General features: G+C 51.1%; 5 protein-coding genes across 5 annotated transcripts; all 5 read left to right on the forward strand.

Annotated features, from left to right (window-relative positions):
- The first annotated feature begins 288 nt into the window (after positions 1-288).
- Positions 289-2,733, forward strand: BKA67DRAFT_561811 (U3 small nucleolar ribonucleoprotein complex, subunit Mpp10). Its single transcript, XM_046102546.1, has one exon. It carries the CDS (start codon positions 399-401, stop codon positions 2,664-2,666), a length of 2,268 nt encoding a protein of 755 aa, XP_045960029.1. The 5' UTR covers positions 289-398; the 3' UTR covers positions 2,667-2,733.
- A 231-nt stretch (positions 2,734-2,964) lies between these two features.
- Positions 2,965-3,942, forward strand: BKA67DRAFT_561812 (uncharacterized protein). The gene is made up of 2 exons (XM_046102547.1): positions 2,965-3,122; positions 3,287-3,942. Exons 1-2 carry the CDS (start codon positions 3,017-3,019, stop codon positions 3,466-3,468), a joined length of 288 nt encoding a protein of 95 aa, XP_045960030.1. The 5' UTR covers positions 2,965-3,016; the 3' UTR covers positions 3,469-3,942.
- A 2,107-nt stretch (positions 3,943-6,049) lies between these two features.
- BKA67DRAFT_534682 (uncharacterized protein) lies at positions 6,050-7,309 on the forward strand (the record flags this gene model as incomplete). Its single annotated transcript, XM_046099903.1, has 6 exons — positions 6,050-6,287; positions 6,603-6,613; positions 6,954-6,989; positions 7,030-7,090; positions 7,143-7,168; positions 7,211-7,309. The coding sequence occupies 6 exons, from the start codon at positions 6,050-6,052 to the stop codon at positions 7,307-7,309; spliced, it is 471 nt and encodes a 156-aa protein (XP_045960031.1).
- Positions 7,310-9,974: 2,665 nt separating this feature from the next.
- Positions 9,975-14,373, forward strand: BKA67DRAFT_516400 (uncharacterized protein; the record flags this gene model as incomplete). The annotated part of the gene is made up of 2 exons (XM_046097809.1): positions 9,975-10,046; positions 10,153-14,373. The coding sequence occupies 2 exons, from the start codon at positions 9,975-9,977 to the stop codon at positions 14,371-14,373; spliced, it is 4,293 nt and encodes a 1,430-aa protein (XP_045960032.1).
- A 1,908-nt stretch (positions 14,374-16,281) lies between these two features.
- On the forward strand, positions 16,282-17,576 carry BKA67DRAFT_561816 (polysaccharide lyase family 1 protein). Its single transcript, XM_046102548.1, has one exon. It carries the CDS (start codon positions 16,409-16,411, stop codon positions 17,507-17,509), a length of 1,101 nt encoding a protein of 366 aa, XP_045960033.1. The 5' UTR covers positions 16,282-16,408; the 3' UTR covers positions 17,510-17,576.
- The last annotated feature ends 39 nt before the right edge of the window (positions 17,577-17,615 follow it).

The following is a 17,615-nucleotide window of genomic DNA, read 5'->3' on the forward strand; positions in this document are numbered from 1 at the left end:
ACGTCGATTCTTACTTGCTAACCTAGACTGGACCTGTGTAATAATGCCCACCAGGAGCCAGCTCTCTCTGCCAGGGGCTGGCACTCGCTCGTGTCACTGGCGTCGCTGGTTGTCATTATTAGTCTAGTAGCTTACTAACTTGACTACTTTGGACAGTGTCCTTGGTGGAACGACGCTAGCCACGAGTACCAGCCAATCAAGACTCAAGACTGTTTTTGGCGGGGTCCTGGAAACTTTTTTAGCTTATCGATCCAATCCAGACATTTTAGTTTTTTCCGCTTGGGACAACCAAGTAAAGTTTCGAGCGCCGTGGAAGAAAAAAAAACTAGATAGAGAAAAAGACTACGTCGGAATTATTTTGTAGGCTTGACTGCGTAGTCTGAGTCTCAAATATAGCCATGGCAGGAACTGCCGGCAGCATATCCTCTTCTTCATCTGCCACCCTCACTCACACCCCCGGCATGGCCTTCCTCTCCAACTTTACCGACTCTTCCAAACCTGGCGCCGCTTCCGACATGCTCGCTCTTTTCGAGGCCATCAAGTCGGGCAACCGCCACGGTTTCCTGCAGCCCACTGCCTCGGTCTCCAATGCCTCGCTGCAGCTGGCCAAGGCCACGCTCGACGCATACGCAGGCCAAGTAAGCGACGAGCAACAACAACGACAGAGAGAGGCCAACAAGAAGAGGAAGCGCGCCGATGGCCCCGCCGAGAAGGCCGATGTCCTCAAGATCCGGAAACTGCACATTGATGGCTTTGAGAACGGTCAGGTCTGGCAGCAGGCGAGGAGAATCATCTCGAGCGCACTCCAAGACTCTGAAGACATACTGGAAGACCTGGAGCTTAGCAGCGACACCAAAACCAACGGCGTCAATGGTCATGCTGAAGAGCTCGATTCCGACGCAGAAGACTCCGCGTCTGACTCCGACGAAGAGGACCTTAGCGGGGAAGACGAAGACTTCTCTGGCGAGGAGATGAGCGGCCTCCTCGACGGGGAGGTTGAAGAGGATGAAGAGTCTCTGGCCGAGGATGGTGAAGAGGACATTGAAGACGAAGACGACCTAGAAGAGGACCTCGATGGTGATTTCAGCAAATTCGACGACGAGGAAGCCGAAGGCGAAAGTGACGACGAAGAGGACGAGCTCGTTGAGGACCCCAACGGTCTCAATGATGGTTTCTTCAATATTGACGCCTTCAACAAGCAAAGTCAGTTCTTCGAAAACCAGGATGCCAGAGCCGATCCCAACACAGACGCCGCAAGCGACGATGACGAGCTTGACTGGCACACAGATCCTCTCGCAGCAAAACCTACAGCTAATGGGAAACGGTCAAAAGGTGGAGATGATGAGTCTGAGGATGACGGTCTTAATGTTGAAGAAGAGGAAGACGACGACGATGAAGAGGGTGGCCCTACTTTCGGCGACATGGACCTAGATGCGCCCGAGGGCGAAAGCGATGCGGAAGAGGACGACGAAGGGGAGGAGGACGTGGCAGGCGGTATGGAGTTCAATGCCAACGACGTCTTCTACAAGGACTTCTTTGCGCCACCCGCCAAAAAGGGGTCGAAGAACGGAAAACCGCGGAAACCTAGAGCACCCAAATATACGGCACCGGATGACAGGGACATTGGTCGCGCCATGGAAGACGTCAAGAGGGATCTTTTTGAAGACGAGTCCGACCACGAGAACTCGGATGACGCACTTTCAGACGTATCCGCCGGTGATGTCAGGTCTCGAAGGTCAGCGCACGAGAGGCGACAGGCCAAACTAGCTGAAGAGATCCGCAAGTTGGAGGCTGAAAACGTAGCGCAGAAGAAGTGGACTCTCAGTGGTGAGGCGTCTGCTACGGAGCGACCTATGCACTCGCTTTTGGAGGAAGACATGGACTTTGAGCACGTCGGCAAACCAGTTCCTGTCATCACACAGGCCGTCAGCGAAAGCATTGAGGATATGATCAAGAGACGAATTCTGGCGCAGGAGTTTGACGAGGTTCTGAGGAGGCGGCCGGACACTGACGGAGCAGCCCATACCCGACGTGGTCTCGTCGAACTTGACGATGCGAAGAATAAGCAAAGTCTTGCCGAGATGTACGAGGAGGAGCATGTCAAGAATGCCAACCCGGACGCATACGTCAGCAAGGCCGACGAAAAGCTCCAGAAGGAGGAGAAGGAAGTCGAACAGATGTGGAAGGAGCTCAGCGCCAGCCTTGATGCTCTCAGCAGCTGGCACTACAAGCCGAAGCCCGCGGCTCCATCTCTCACGGTCGTGGCCGACGTGGCGACGGTCAGCATGGAAGACGCCCAACCCGCTACAGCCCAAGGTGTCAGTGGCGGCGACAACACGCTCGCACCACAAGAGATCTACAAGGCTAGCAAGGACAGCGCAGAGAAGGGCGAAGTTGTCGGCAAGAGTGGCCTGCCAGTTGCCCGACAGGAGCTCAGTCGTGAAGACAAGACGAGAAGACGCAGAAGGACCAAGGAGAGAATCCGCAAGGCTGGTGGCATTGACGAGAAAAACCTCTCTGGCAAGGCGCAGGCACAGAAGCAGAACCTTGCCGACCTCAAGAAGGGAGGCGTCAAGGTCATCAACAAGAGGGGAGAAGTCCTCGATGTCGAGGGCAACAAGGCAAAGGCAGCCAAGGCTCTTCAGAGCAGCAACTTCAAGTTGTAGATATCAAAATTGTAGCATTGCATTTGCACGGAGCGAAGATAAACCCAAGGAGAATTCGTACCAACAGCCATTCCTCCCATCTGACTGTGATTATATTGAATTTCCCATAGTTTCCAGCCTGCAAAAGAAAAAGACCCTGACCGGGATTGCAGACCTCCCAGAGCTCCTTTGCAAAAGCTCCCCAAGAGCTTCCCCCAAAAGCTCCTTACTCTAAGGCGTTAGCGTCATTTGTGCAGCTTGCATGCAGGTCGACCCCCATTAACTTAAAAAAGTTCTGGTTCCTGCATTGAAATCCTCAACTTCGTCGGCATCATTTTGGCTTTGCGCCGGAACATCGCACCCCCGCCGCCATGATTGGAGATAAGGAATCGACATACAAGCTCGACAAGCCGGAGAAGCTCAACGAGCTCCTCAAAGCCGATGGCGGCGACGACTGCACAGGCTGCAAGGTCATAGGTACGTAGACTGATACTGCCCTCCGCGCCGCCTTGTGGACCTACTCTCCTCTCCTGTGCCGCCCTCCCACTCAGCCGCACCCCGGTCTCTTTGGTGTTAGAAGATCTCCGGGCTCTACTATATGTCATCCGTGGAAATACGAGGCTGACCATTTACGTTCGCAGGAGGCGGTGCCTTCCTCGGCCTCGGCGCATACAGTTACTTCTCCGGCATGTCGCAGATCGAACAGCAGCGCGCCAAGATAATAGCGAGCAGGAGCTTCTTGGGCGTCAGGAGCAGGAAGGCCGGTATCGCGGCCACGAGCCTCGGCCTGGCGTGGATGGGCATTTACAGGCTGCTCATGTAAAAGAGAAAGAGCTCGAGTGGGCGGTCTCTTGCGGAGGGAGGTGCTGCTACATACAAGCACGACTGCAGAGGTGAAGATGACTCCGGACCCCTGCCAATCCGATCTCAATGGGTATTTGCATTGATGGAGACAGACTATGATCCTGCACCCTTTTTTTCTTTCTTTCTCTTCTGGACCATCAGATGGAAAGTGATACATCTGGGAACAGGGGTGTGGTTTTTAGCCATCAACGATGTACTACAATTCGCTATGGGCTCGACTATGGCCCCTCAAATGTAATTAGAGCCGGATAAGTGTTTGTGGCAATGCCACTGCATACATTCCCAAGACTCTAGCGGCCCAACACTACTCTCGTTGGTTGCCATGTTGATTATAGCTTTAGTTGGTGATACGACTACAAGCTTGTTCATACTTTGAATTCACCTTCAATGCTATGTGGCTACTACTTATGCGAAATGAAGTCGATTCCAGTCCTGCATAATTATTGCGTAAACGTCTAGAGCAGTCGTCCTAGCGATGACCCCCCGAAGTCAACCATTACCCTGACCATCTGACCAAATCCACATGTCGAATGACAACGTAACTTACGTATGCCGTTTCTCCATTCCCAAATTATCTACATAGCTTCTAGCTTCAACAACAACGACAACAACAACATAGTGTCGTTGTTTGTTGGTAAAACAATCATAGACCTGATGGCCTTCGTTCAAATCATGTTCGGTCGCAGCGGAACCCATGGACACAATTCTTGGTAGTAGCTATGGTCCGCGAGTCAGATTGCCTATCAAGGGTCTGTGATCACGATATTTGATTATCTACTTCACCACTTCCGATATTCTGTACTTCTCGCACGTGTTCTGCGAGTCATCGAGGCTGATAGCTCGAAATATCAAAACGTCCTCTTTGCCAATCCCAAGACCGCAAATTCGTCTGCCGACAGAAAAGAAGGAGGATGCTATAAGACATATTGAAAGTGCCGAGCGGGACGCCAAAGCCGCGGATTTGGAATGGATGAGAAAAGACGGCAACGTCTCGTTGAAAATATCTCAGGTTAGTATTTGCACAGCTCTGGACCCGAAAAAAAGAAGATTCAGACCGAGCATGGTATGTTTAGTCTAACTTCCGACTTCGGCATCAGAGATAGTCTTCAAGCAGACGAGTTAAAAACGGAAGCCGACGAATTATCAACCATAGCGAAGTCGAAAAAAGATATGGCTCCTGAGTCGGAAAAAGGAGGCGAAGCAGTTTGAGCAAGCAGAAAGGACGTGGCCAAGTTGAATGCAGTGTTGAGGGCTGAGGACAACAATGCCTTAGAGACATCCTGGGCAAGTTCCGAGCGCCATTTATCCTACGTAGTAAGGTTTCGTTTTATTTGGCTCGTTTCTTCCTATTTCTTTCCCCTTCAAAAGTCTGAACGCGAAGCCTGGGCTTCCACTTTCATCAGCCTCGCTTGAGGCGTGACACTCTTTCGGTATAGTCACGGCCTGGATTTATGAGCCCTTGAAAATAATATCACCGGTAGGTAAACCCATTTACGTGTGAATTTAGCCACGGAGAGTGGCTACACAGGGCAGTGAAACGTACGGTGCGTGGAGCTTACTCGCCTTTGCTCATAAATATCAGCCAAGTCGACGTCATCGCGACGCTTATTACTCAACATCACCATACTTACCGCGACGCCTATTGCTTGGCATTGCCACACCTACCATGACCTCGTCGCTTGCCAACCAGAGACGTGTATTTGTGTGTCGATCAATTAAGCCTACATGAATATAGAGCCGGACGATGAAGCAACACTTCGATAGAACAAGCAAAACCACGCACTCCAGGCACGCTGATACGGGCTGCTCGAAGCGACGAAGGTGCCACAATTTAGGTCAGGCACAGTTTACCATTCTTTAGTCGTGCATCAGATATCTCATGATGTTGATGGAGCGGGAGAATTCCAACGTCCGCAAGCGTGACGACCATTTGAACCGACGGAGTCGTAATACGAAATAAATGGTGGTTTCACAGAAGAATGGCGGAGAATAGTTTGGCATTGACAGTGACCAGTGTTCATCACTCTGCGGTATGAAGACTAACTGATGAGCTTGGTTGTGATCCAAGTGTAGGAATGGATTTGTTTGAAAGGACTGGATAATGGCTGGTTAATATGTGGGTGCAATACAGAGTTTGTGCATTCGCAGCGTTTCATTTGTTTTACGGATTAACGTCTCTTATAGATTGTAGACTAGACTACCTCAAAAGCCAGCCAACAGAAAGTGATATAGATACAAGTCAAGGCTTGGTGGTTGTTACCCACCGTCATTGGATTCCAATGGCACGTGGACTTGATCACCCCATAATGGGTCTGGGAAGTGAGTAACATGCCGTTGCGGTCCTACCGTAGGTGATGGTATCTACAGTCCATAGAGAGTTCTTGGAAGTGAATAGCGTACCAAAAAACAGTATAAATTGCGCCGACTCTCGAGCTCAGGACTTGAACTTTCTTCTACGCCCAACAGAAAAGGCAAAGGCAAAGCAACACCACCAAATAAAGCCAAGAATCAACCAACGTATCTTAGAACCGACGACAAACATGGCCGAATCAGCATCGATATCCCCGCAATATGACTTCACATATAGCGACAGTATATCTGAAAGACTCAGGGTATCAATTAACAATTTCGAGATCGCCAACGCCGAGCAGAGGAGCATGATCTTTCCGACGATCAGAAACGATTGCGCCCTGCTGCAACACGAAATTGGCCTGTTGCAAGCACGAATCAACGCGCCTTCGGCGAACGACGATGTGCAGTGTTTCGCGAACCAGATCGGTACGTATCCCAGATCATGCCCCCTCCTGTTTGTGTGTCTGCGGAATAACTACTCATCACGAAGCAGCAAAATGCAATGGGTGGCTCCAGGAAGCGCAGCGAGCCTTGTACAGGGCTAATAACTGAGCGGGGTTGCACTTGAGCGACCAAAACTCGACTGCTGGGAGGAGAAACCGCACTGGTTGCGGCTGAATATTGATACGGTGGTCCTTCTGCCCTTTCCTTCCTGGTCATAGCAGTGGCCCGAGGACCATTTTCACTCTGATAATGGCGATGTAATGGCGATAGTTGTCTTGTGAGACTCTAGGTATACAGCAGCTGCTCACGTGAGAAATATCAAGCCTCATTACTTCTCGTCCTGCACAACAGTCCTGGCCATTTCACGTTCTACGGCATTCTGTCGTGTGTTATTGCTTGCCGATATGATTTGGCCTTGTCGTAAATAAGGCCCTACTGAACAGGAACCGCTTGTTACTTTTTACAATAGCCATCAAAATGACTTGCAGCCAGCATTCGTCTTGGAAAATGTTGACGATGCAGTGAAGTGACGCGGCCCATTCGTGTTTGTAGATGCTCGGTCAGCGATGGACTCTGGACAAGCTTGTCATCGACAGCTGTCAGATGTCCCAAGATGTACTGATTCAATTACCAAAAACCGAATTATAGGGGTTCGACACGCTCGATGTAATGATAAACTATAGCGTAAGTTTACAAGCTCGTTATGGCATTTACAAATTAGTAGGCCTCCACCGAATTGAGACACTCAAACATCATCCGCTTATCGCTTAACGATACGCGCGAATGTATACGTTGGTATTGTGTGGGCATATATCAAACATCTTACACTACTTTTAGGCACGTGGGAATTGATGTGGTTCAAGGTATATATTTTCCCGAACTGATAGTAGCACAATGTGGCACAGTCCGTGGTTAGTAATGGAGTCACGAGGTATGAGTTGCGATTGCGAGCGGCTGAACAGGACATATTCGTCTTCTCCATACGTAATATCACGGTCCACTGACGCTGTTTCAACACATACATTTCAAAATAAACAGCTGCCCAAACGATCATGCTTATCATTACATTCGAGTTGGTGCTATTAATCAGTACGCGGCCAAAGTTTGGCATTGTGTAACCTGAATGTTTAAATCACCAATACTACGATTACTTGTCAATAGCGCAGACCTTTTCAACGATATATGGTGATACCGACGTCTGGTAGTGATGTCGACCTCGGGCTCGCGAGGCTCGCAAGTTCGTCTCATGTGTGACAAGCATTGGGTGGGTGGCCCGGCTTATGCAAGGTTGGCAGTGTGGCGCCAAACGGCCCGCACCTCCTTTAGTGTACGCATGTTAGCGGAGTTCAGCCCGTCTCAGCGTGTGCATAAAAAGGGGAGGACCCTGCCGATCTTTGTTGATTCGGGCAGCACCGTTTTTTCTTCGTCTCGATATCTTGACACCGCAACTGCAAAACGTGTCAGGTCTGTGTGTGTGCGCGCGTGTTTTGATAGCGACTGGCGAGCGACGGGGGCGGGGAATGTCACCTGACCTGCTGCAGTAAAGACGAAGATTGTTATGGGAGACTCTGCGCCGCTGGTATTCCCCTCAGATTTCCGCCTATTTCCTAGTGCAGCGGGTGGTATCAATACCGTATCATGCATATGTATACAGGAACGCGACTATGTGATACTGCAGCTGGATAGATGCAAATCTTCCAGGGCTGTCGGTGACGATGGGGCTAGGTTCAGGGCTCACGAAAAGCATGAAGGCAGATATTAGCACAGATTAGCAAAGATGGTTTGGCAACTGGGAGACGCGCCTTGGAACGCGACTTTCTGACACTGACAACACGGGACAACGGCAATAATTCGAGCCGTTAAGAAAACAAAGTTTATTCTGAAGCGAAGCGAAATCTCCCCCGTTGGTAGGTGCGCACTGCAGTTGGTAGCCACTTCAAGGCACGGGAACCCCTTTCAGGACCCGGTCATTTCGCAAGTGGGATTGCGGCTTGGGAAACAATTGAGCAATGAGAACGAGGAGGGGGGAGGCTTTTTTATCTTTCCTTCTTTTGTTTCTTTGAAATCGTAGCGAATGAAAAATAGTGCTGTGGAGTTCCTATGCCGGTCAACGACGGCTGCAGATATGGCCACACTCTAACGTTCACATAGGGGCGTGCTGTAGCAAGCGTGATGCGGGTTTGGAGACAGACATGACCATGCCCGATCATGTTGAGTGATCTGAGCTGCTTGATTTATTAGTGGTAGGCAGATATGCTGAGCAGCTATATGCACGTGTTTCGCCTGGCCTTGTAGGAGATAAGCTTCAATGAATTGAGTGAGATAGACTTTTGGCAGGTTGGCCCCCGCCCCCCTGAAAGTAAGCTAGAGGGGTGTCATTTATTAGGTTGGACGAATTTGATCTGTGAGGCGTGCACGCGGGCCAGGCTCAAGGATCAAGCCACCCAGGAATTGTGATCACCATGGTTTGTCAAGTTGCTGAAAATGTCATCGTGCACAACCAAGCTCATGCAACAGGAGATCTTGGTCTTGACTGCCGGGCTTAGGGAGCATTGGCAGATACTTATGTAGTACATGTACATGTATATTGCGCAGGAATCAAGTTCAGAAGCAGACGACATTGAAAGTTGACGGGTATGGCGTCGAGTATGGCGTACTGTTCCATGGTAGACCCCTCTTGTCTGGACGGCTGTCAGGAAACGACCCGCATCGAAACAGCTGCCGAGGGATCGAACTGAAGATTAAACTCAAAGACAATAGGAGAAGTCATGTATGCACTTTATTATATGTGCTACTGTGGGTTAATATGTTTTTAAATACGTTGGTAAACTCCGGTGTTGCATAATTTTATTTGCTTATCAGAACAGCCGAGCCTGCATGGCAGCTGCAAGAACTTGAGCTTGAGGTATGTGGGAGCTTGAGTCGATTTTGACATGTGTAATGTGAAACCTGCAATCTGCAATCACTTTAAACGTTACTTATGATATATATATATAAATGTATATGTGTGCTGTTAGAAAGAATAACTAGACACATGAGAAGAAGGAAGGGAAAGGGTCGCCTGTTTTCCTCCCTCCCCTCTGATTGGTAAATTTGCGCCTAGCGACGGACGCCTGCAAGAAGCAACGGGGTTTCGGCCAGTTGCAGCACTGCAAATGGGGGGGAAAGTGGAGTGCACCCTCGAAACCTCTCCAAGGTTATTTTCATGTTCATGTTCCTGTCCCTGGACAAAAACATCCCAACCAACTTTGACTCCAGCTTCAGCAGCAGCAGCAGCCGCCGACGCATTCGGTCCAAGCCCACCACCTCAAAGGCCAAGGCTCAGGTCCAGGTCCTGTGACTCGTCTTGACGATACCTCCCAAACCAATTCACTTTGGCGCATCCATTCCCCCCCGAGATGCGATAGCCCACGCCGACAGAACTCAGCTCCTTGGCCGGACTGAGCTTTCCGTTCCTTTCCACCCACGGGGCAGATACTCAAGGTTAGACACTTCGCGACTCCATTCGCTACCTACCACAGCCAACACCCAAGTGTCGCCCGTCTTGGCTTGCCTTGCTTTGCTTGCTGAACCGGCTGTCGTGTCCATGATCCATCGTTCCATCGTCGCCAAATCAATTCCGCATCGACGTAGCCAGACCATCCAGGTCGGTGCTGGCTAATCGATCCTATGATTAGGGATCACAGAGTCCCTGCTGGCCCGAGACCAGCAAATGTTTCCCGCTCCCCGACAAGACCGTATGTGACCCACGATCTGGACGTCAGCACGACGACGACGATAGCAAGAACAACAATAGACCGTATATGTTTGCTGACTATATTTATTTTCATTTTCTTCTAGTGCCAAGGAAAACGTCAACCCCACAAGCAAGCCAGCTCTCGCGGCCACAAACAAGACGTCACTCGATCCAATGCTGAGCGCTTCCTCCTCCAACAACCACACGCTATTTTCTTTCGGCCGGCATGGACGAGACGGTCAAGTAGCCGACGACACCACCACGGCGTCTTTCGACTTTCTCCCTTCCGTCAACTTCGACGATCTACAGAGCAGCCTTGAGTCTGCCTCGACCGACTTCAAGCTCACCCAGTTTCCCTCACCTACCGGTCAAGGCTCCATACTCGACGAGAAGCCACTGCTCGACAAGATGGCGCCTCACCAATCGAACGCCACCCACACTGGGAACGGCACACGCGTGGCAACCCAGCCAAACTCCGCCCCCAGCGCCGTGCCGACTGGGGGGAGACCATTCAGGTCTGGCTCGATACTCAGGAGACCCAGCCAGTCTAACAGACAAACGAGCTTTGGGTCAAATGCTGGTGCCGCCGCCGCCATGGACATCGCAGATGCGCCCACTGCTCCCGCAGCCATGAGGAATAGACGTCAGAGTCACTACCCACCCGTCTCGAACACGAACACTCTAGGCAAGCCGCCGCGGAAGTCGGTTGGATCCGCGGCCAATGAGCCTGATTACGGATCCCGGTTGGCACAGAGGAGACGGACCAGTTTAATGTCGACTGCCTCGGACAAGGACATTGCCCCTCGAGCATCTACCGATACATTTGGGAATAACGTCAATGATGTTGCGAGGAACATTACAGCATCTCGTACCACCAAGACTAGATCTATTCAGCCTCCTCCAAGGATTTCTGCCACCAACTTCTCCTCTAGCACAGGGAGCAACGGTAGTCAGCTCACTCCAGACGGTAGCCGGAAATCCGTACTTTTCCCTAGATCGCCCAGAGTTGGTGCAGGGGCGACAAGCACGCCTGGTTCTGGTAGGAGAGCCTCCGTCATGCCCGGCCATGCTTCCGGGCTGGGTGCCCGAACGATATCCCCCACAGACGCCCAGCGAATGAGGCGCATGTCAATGCATCAGTCTCAGAATCTGTCTCAAGCCGCCACTTCGCAACCAGCCACTTCCGACCAAAGGCCACATTCCCGTTCGCCGTCCATGATTCCCCGGAAGACGTCCACCACACCCTCCTCCTTGCGCACCACACCCGACCCACCGAGGAAGTCATATAGTTCTGGCCTCTCTGTAGGCTCTACAATAAGCTTCAACACTAATAGGACATCAACCGGTTCGCTTCAACCCGGAGCAGCGCAGAGCTCTACGACATCCAGGCTACCGGCACCGAAAGCGACGAACAACAATAACCAACAAGGCGATGACGCGGAGGATGTGCCTCCAGTACCAGCTATTCCCAAGGCCTATGAGTCGCCGAAAGACTCCCCGGCTGAATTAGCATTCATGGAGAGGAAGAAGCAGGCTTTCGATGCTAGCAGTATACACAGCAACTCGACCGGTACTTTGTCCAATGCGCCATCATTTGAGCCCATATCACAAGTCCAGAGGAAGCCAAGCGCACGCAAACCCAGAGCCACAATGGGTGGTGCTATCTCAGATAACGAAAAGAAAATCATCTTTCCTAACCCCTCGAAGAGGAACCCCCCTGTGAGGTTGCCACCGATTAATCTGGGACCTCTCAGTACGCCAACCACGGCTAAAATCGCAGCTCTGAAGGATCAAGGCGCCGACAACAACGGCAAGAGGACGCCACCGGCCAGGATAGCCACCAAGACGCCAACGACCCCAATGACTGCTTCAAAGAGTAGCTTCTTCTCTCGGGGTCACAAGGATAGAGATCCCGAGAAGCCAGCTGTCAGGAGCAGCACTTCAGCGCATCAGGGACGCATGAACAGCGATAATGAGGCCGATCTTACCAGCCCATCTGACTCGATACCGGACCTTCCCAGCGATGCATTGACACAAAAGCCCACCATTTCACCATTTCTTTCCTCGTCGCTGCCCAAAAGCGAGAGCACATTTGGCGCAAACCTTGCAAAGGCTAAAGCTAATGGTGACCACCACAAGACAATGCCACCGAATCTAAACCACAACATGGAAGCCAGACAGCAACAGAAGCCATCAGGGCCCAGGGCTCCGAAGCTGGCCAAGCCGTCTGCAAAAGCAACCCCTCCCGCAGCAAGCCCCGATGACCCCCAAACGCCCTCATCTATGAGCAACCTAAGACGGAAGTTGAGTCTCTCTTGGAAGCGTAGCACCTCAAAAAGCAGCAATCATCCCTCCAATGTTTCGGCGGAAAATGGCGCTAGCCATGTGCGCCAAGAAAGCATGCCCCCTCCGCGAATACCTATTTCAGCAACTTTGGGTTCCATGAAAGCGGCCAGCCCAAGTCATGCATCAAAGCCCTCCACCGGCTCGTATCTCGACACGAGAAGACGTAAGAGCTCTGCATCTAGCCTAACAGCAATCGCAGCACAGGAGAAGAGCAAGAATGATGCGTGGACAAGTTCCAAGAAGTCCTCTCTTGACGTTGGTAACAGTTCCATGATCGAAACCTCTACATCATCCACTGCGAAGGGGTCATCCGTGCAGCGGCTATTGCGGCCAAGGCCATCTACGGCCTCCATTAAGCAGCATCAGGACGCCATGTACGTTGCCGATCTGGACAAGGATGATTTCTTCGCTGAAGAAGAGATGAAGAAGCTGGCCTCAAGGAGAAAAGAGACGGAGATGGCAGCCAAGACACTCGACGCACTGCGCAAGAGAGCTTCACCAAAGGAAAGAGTCGGCCCTCAGGAAGCCATCCGGATCGCCATGCTGAACATCTACGAACGAGGCGAGATTGTTGATTACAACGACGTCTATTTTTGTGGTACACAAAACGCCGCCAAGGTTATCGGTGATTTGAGCTCGAGTGCCCCAAACTTTGGATACGACGACGACCGCGGTGACTACTCCATAATAGTCGGCGACCATCTTGCCTACCGCTACGAGATTGTGGATATTTTAGGAAAGGGAAGCTTCGGCCAGGTCGTGCGATGCATCGATCACAAGACTGGTGTTCTTGTCGCCGTGAAGATCATTCGGAACAAGAAAAGGTTCCATCAACAGGCTCTGGTTGAAGTGAACATCTTGCAGAAGATTCGCGAATGGGATCCGAAGAACAAGCATAGTATGGTCAACTTCACCCACAGCTTCTACTTCCGAGGTCATCTCTGCATCTCAACTGAACTTCTCGACATGAACCTGTATGAGTTTATCAAGTCGAATAACTTTCGTGGCTTCTCGTTGAAGCTCATTCGAAGGTTCACTAAGCAGATGCTCAGCTCTCTCCACATGCTCAAGCAACACAAGGTCATACACTGCGATCTGAAGCCGGAGAATATCCTACTGAGGCATCCCATGCACTCGGAGATCAAGGTTATAGATTTTGGTTCTAGTTGTTTCGAGAACGAGAAAGTGTACACATACATCCAGTCTCGATTCTACCGCTCGCCAGAAGTCATACTTGGAATGACTTACGGCTTGCCTATTGACATGTGGAGTATTGGCTGCATTCTTGCCGAGCTGTACACAGGAGTGCCGATCTTCCCAGGTGAGAATGAACAGGAGCAACTGGCTTGCATCATGGAGGTGTTCGGGCCTCCTGAGAAGCACTTGATTGAGAAGAGCACCCGGAAGAAGTTGTTCTTCGATTCGATGGGTAAGCCACGCTTGACAGTGTCTAGCAAAGGCCGTCGTCGGCGACCCTCCTCGAAGACTCTGCAGCAGGTCTTGAAGTGCGACGATGAGCCGTTCCTCGACTTCTTGGCCAGGTGTCTGCGATGGGATCCAGACCGACGCATCAAGCCAGAAGAGGCTGTTAGACACGAGTTCATCACAGGACAAAAGGCTTCCGTGCCTGTGCCGCGCGCAGCAACAAGGGATCAATCCCCGATGAAGCGCCATAACACGATCTCCGTGCCTCGACCTTTGCCTGACCCTCCAGCAACAAACAAAGTGCTACCTCGAACGGGGCCATCGCCACACAAGCCGCCCATCGCTACCAGAAGAGCGTCTGGTATGACTGGACCGTTCACTTCAGGTGGTATCAAGAGGACAAGCACGGGCCAAGGTGGGATTTCAGCAACAGCAGCAGCAGCAGCAGCAGCACCTACTGCTCCCAGCAGCAATCTACCTCGAGTCGCAGGTCGCAGTGTTAGTGCTAAGCAAGACCTCGCATCAGCTGGCGCTACTGCTGCTATGAGTCGACGAGTTTGAGCAGTTCCTGCATGGACAGCTGAATGCGACGAAAACCGAGTGCGGACTTTATGCTAAATGCAAATTTGAAGTTCGGCTCCAGCTGCATGTACTGTGCATCACAGATGTTTTGGGTACAACATGCGGTTTATTCTTTCGAGGAAGCCTTGACACAAGTTACCTTTCAAATCTGGGATGGTGGAGGTTCGACTTGCTTGGGAACGACGAACACAGAGGTGCTGCATGAAACTGAAATATGAAATTGCGGATCATCGCAGCTAGGCATTTTCGAAGGGACCGTATGCGGTAAATTTTTTTTCCGAGCATGAGAAGAGCGTGCATGGCGTGATGAGCAGCTATACCACTTTTCTTTCTTTCTATTTTTCTACGATTCCCTTTTCCCGTTGCTATATATGGCGACCACAACACAATCATGATCACTTTGCGACGACATTGGCGTTTATGGTATAGAGGAATCAAGAACAAGCCGACACTCCTTCTAGATGGACATGAACGATGACCAATGATGTGAACGAAAGGGCATCGCGTGTTCAAAGAAACAAAACCAGCTGGGGGTTACTACTATATTAACAATTACCCATTACAATACGCTGCGACTGGAAAAAGTGTAGATATCATGTACTATACTATCCTATAATGAGTGAGGAAGAGAATAATGAAGGGGGACGCCCCTTTCTAAGATAGACTCAGTCTTGATCATGTTGCATAAGTGACTTATGAAACGTGTAGCGACATTGCAGTCCTCATAAGGATCAATGGCATATTGTGCCTCTGATCCTGAAATTGGCCAAACAAGATATGAAGCCGTGCCACATGGTATTTTGCGATGATAATTATGCTATCTTGCCCATCAAGGTTGTGCTCGCCGCCAATTGTTACATCATTTGCAGGGCGAGGCACTTGAATGATACCCGTATGTATACAACAGAACGAGGCAACCTAAAGAGGTCAATGCTGAGCATAGAGCCTGACATGCCATGATATCTCAGTGATCAACACTTACTAAACATAGAGATTAAGCACAGGCATATGAAGAATATATTTCAGTACCTGTGCAGCTGAGTCGAGACCAACCGTTCTGGCCTTCTTCCCCATCTTCTTTGCGTCAGCCGCGTTCGACTACAAGTATGTCCAGGTGCGCAAGCCCGCCGACAGCCGTACCGTGTACACGATGCAGTACCTGTCGTTCAACTCGCTGATGGTTCTCGTCTGGCCCGCCTGGTTCCCCGCCTGGGTCTACGAGTATCGGCGGGTGTGCGCGGAGCAAGCGGGGCCAAGGCGAGGTTGGATCGGGATGGCATGCGTTGGTGCTTGGGGGTTGGTGCGTGGATTATTGTACCGGAGTCTCCTTGTGATAGAGGTTGGGATGGCTCGCTACCGCATTTAGATCTCCGGTTGCCCACTTCAAGGGGTCTTGGGCTTTCCGAGGCGCTCCGTACTGAGCCTTGTGAGTCTAATCAGCATTCGGGCCTTAGAACGACCAGCGAGGTAATCAATTTTTTCTTGTTCTTTTCCTCTCTCGAAAAGGTGCAAACCGGCGAGGACTTGAGGCCGCAAAATCGGCGGTTAGGGACTTTACCAGCGAAGAGGAACTAAACACCCCAAAACCTGCGAATACAGCACTTTTGAGAGAAGGTAATACTGCTTGGTCCAAAATGACGGTATATATGAGATTCCAGGAGCTGGTGGTGGTCTGTAGATTATAGTGGAGAAAACTGAGACAACGGTGTAGTTTCAACACTCATTGGTTCATGGAGTATATACTACACTGTCTTGTCTATATGTTACTCCGCACCCCACATACAGACATTCGGCCTTGGCAAAGATTGGAGGAAAAATGAAACCATGTTGCGATCTGCATCTCAATTCCCCTTGGGTACAACATTTCTGTCGAACACGTTCCGTTACGACGGATCGGGTCACCTGTCCCTAAGGATGGCAGCCAACTATATAATTATCCGCCAAGCCAGTTCTACCACGATTCCCTGGCTACTTCAACTTTCTCTTAGTCTCTTCAAAGACAAGATCTCACAATATGTTTACAAACATCTGGATTCTGATAACCATCCTGACGGCATCCGCTGCACCGGGCGTACACGCACAGAATGCATTCTCAGGGGCTGTCGGATTTGGAGCCATCGCGACTGGCGGTAACAGTGGAACCACATATCATGTTACGAGCCTGAACGACTCAGGCACAGGATCATTCCGCGATGCCGTCAGTGCATCTGACCGGAATATAGTCTTCGATGTATCCGGTTATATCGTCTTGAGTTCTGCAGTCTCCCTCTCCAGTTCTATCACCATCAACGGTCAATCGGCACCTGGAAATGGTGTTGGCATCATGGGCGCAGAGGTTTCGGCTAGCGACAAGAGTAATATCATCATTCGCAACTTGCGCATGCGCCAGGGAAACCTTGATGACCAAACCGGCAAGAGCGCTTTCAATATGGGCGGTTCGGCAAACGTGATTTTGGACCACTGCTCTATCGAATATGGCCAATGGGACTCGGTCGACGCCGTGGGTGCTGTCAACATTACGGTATCCAACTCTATCATCGCCCTCCCCATCGGCCAACAGTTCGGCGCCCACGTGGAGACGGGCCCGTCGACCTTCTACCGCAACCTCTGGGTCTCGGCGCACAACCGCCAGCCCCTATCCAAGGACGACACGCAGTATATCAACAACGTCGTGTACAACTACCAGGCGGCCTACACGGCCGGCAACACGGGCGGGTACTTCTCGCACGACATCATCGGGAACTACTTCATCGCCGGGCCAAGCACGAGCACCACCAGCGATGACTACTACCAGATGAACGACAAGCAGAGTGTGTACGCCTCCGGTAACTATCTGGACGGCGACAAGGACGGCGCGCTCAGCGGCAACGCTGCCGATACGGTCGGAAGCGCCCTGGTGCTCGACTCGCCATGGGCCGGCGACTCCTGGAGTCTTGCTACCCTTTCCGCTGCCGATGCCGTCACGTACGTCCTTGCTAATGCGGGTGCTTCGCCGAGGGATGAGGTCGATACCTATGTCGTGAGCACGGTGAAGTCATACGGAACGAATGGAACCCTCATAAAAGACCAGGCGAGCACCGGGTTGAGCAACAACGGATATGGAACTCTCAGCTGACGAGACACCATATTTCGCTCTCGGGAACGTTCAAGATCCAGCATATGTGGCTTTAGTGATGAGCGAGAAGCGGTATAGATAGATATATATATATATATTCTTACAA

The sequence above is a fragment of the Truncatella angustata genome (assembly GCF_020726525.1).
Source record: "Truncatella angustata strain MPI-SDFR-AT-0073 chromosome Unknown BKA67scaffold_3, whole genome shotgun sequence".
In the NCBI taxonomy this organism is placed as follows: Eukaryota; Fungi; Ascomycota; class Sordariomycetes; order Amphisphaeriales; family Sporocadaceae; genus Truncatella; species Truncatella angustata.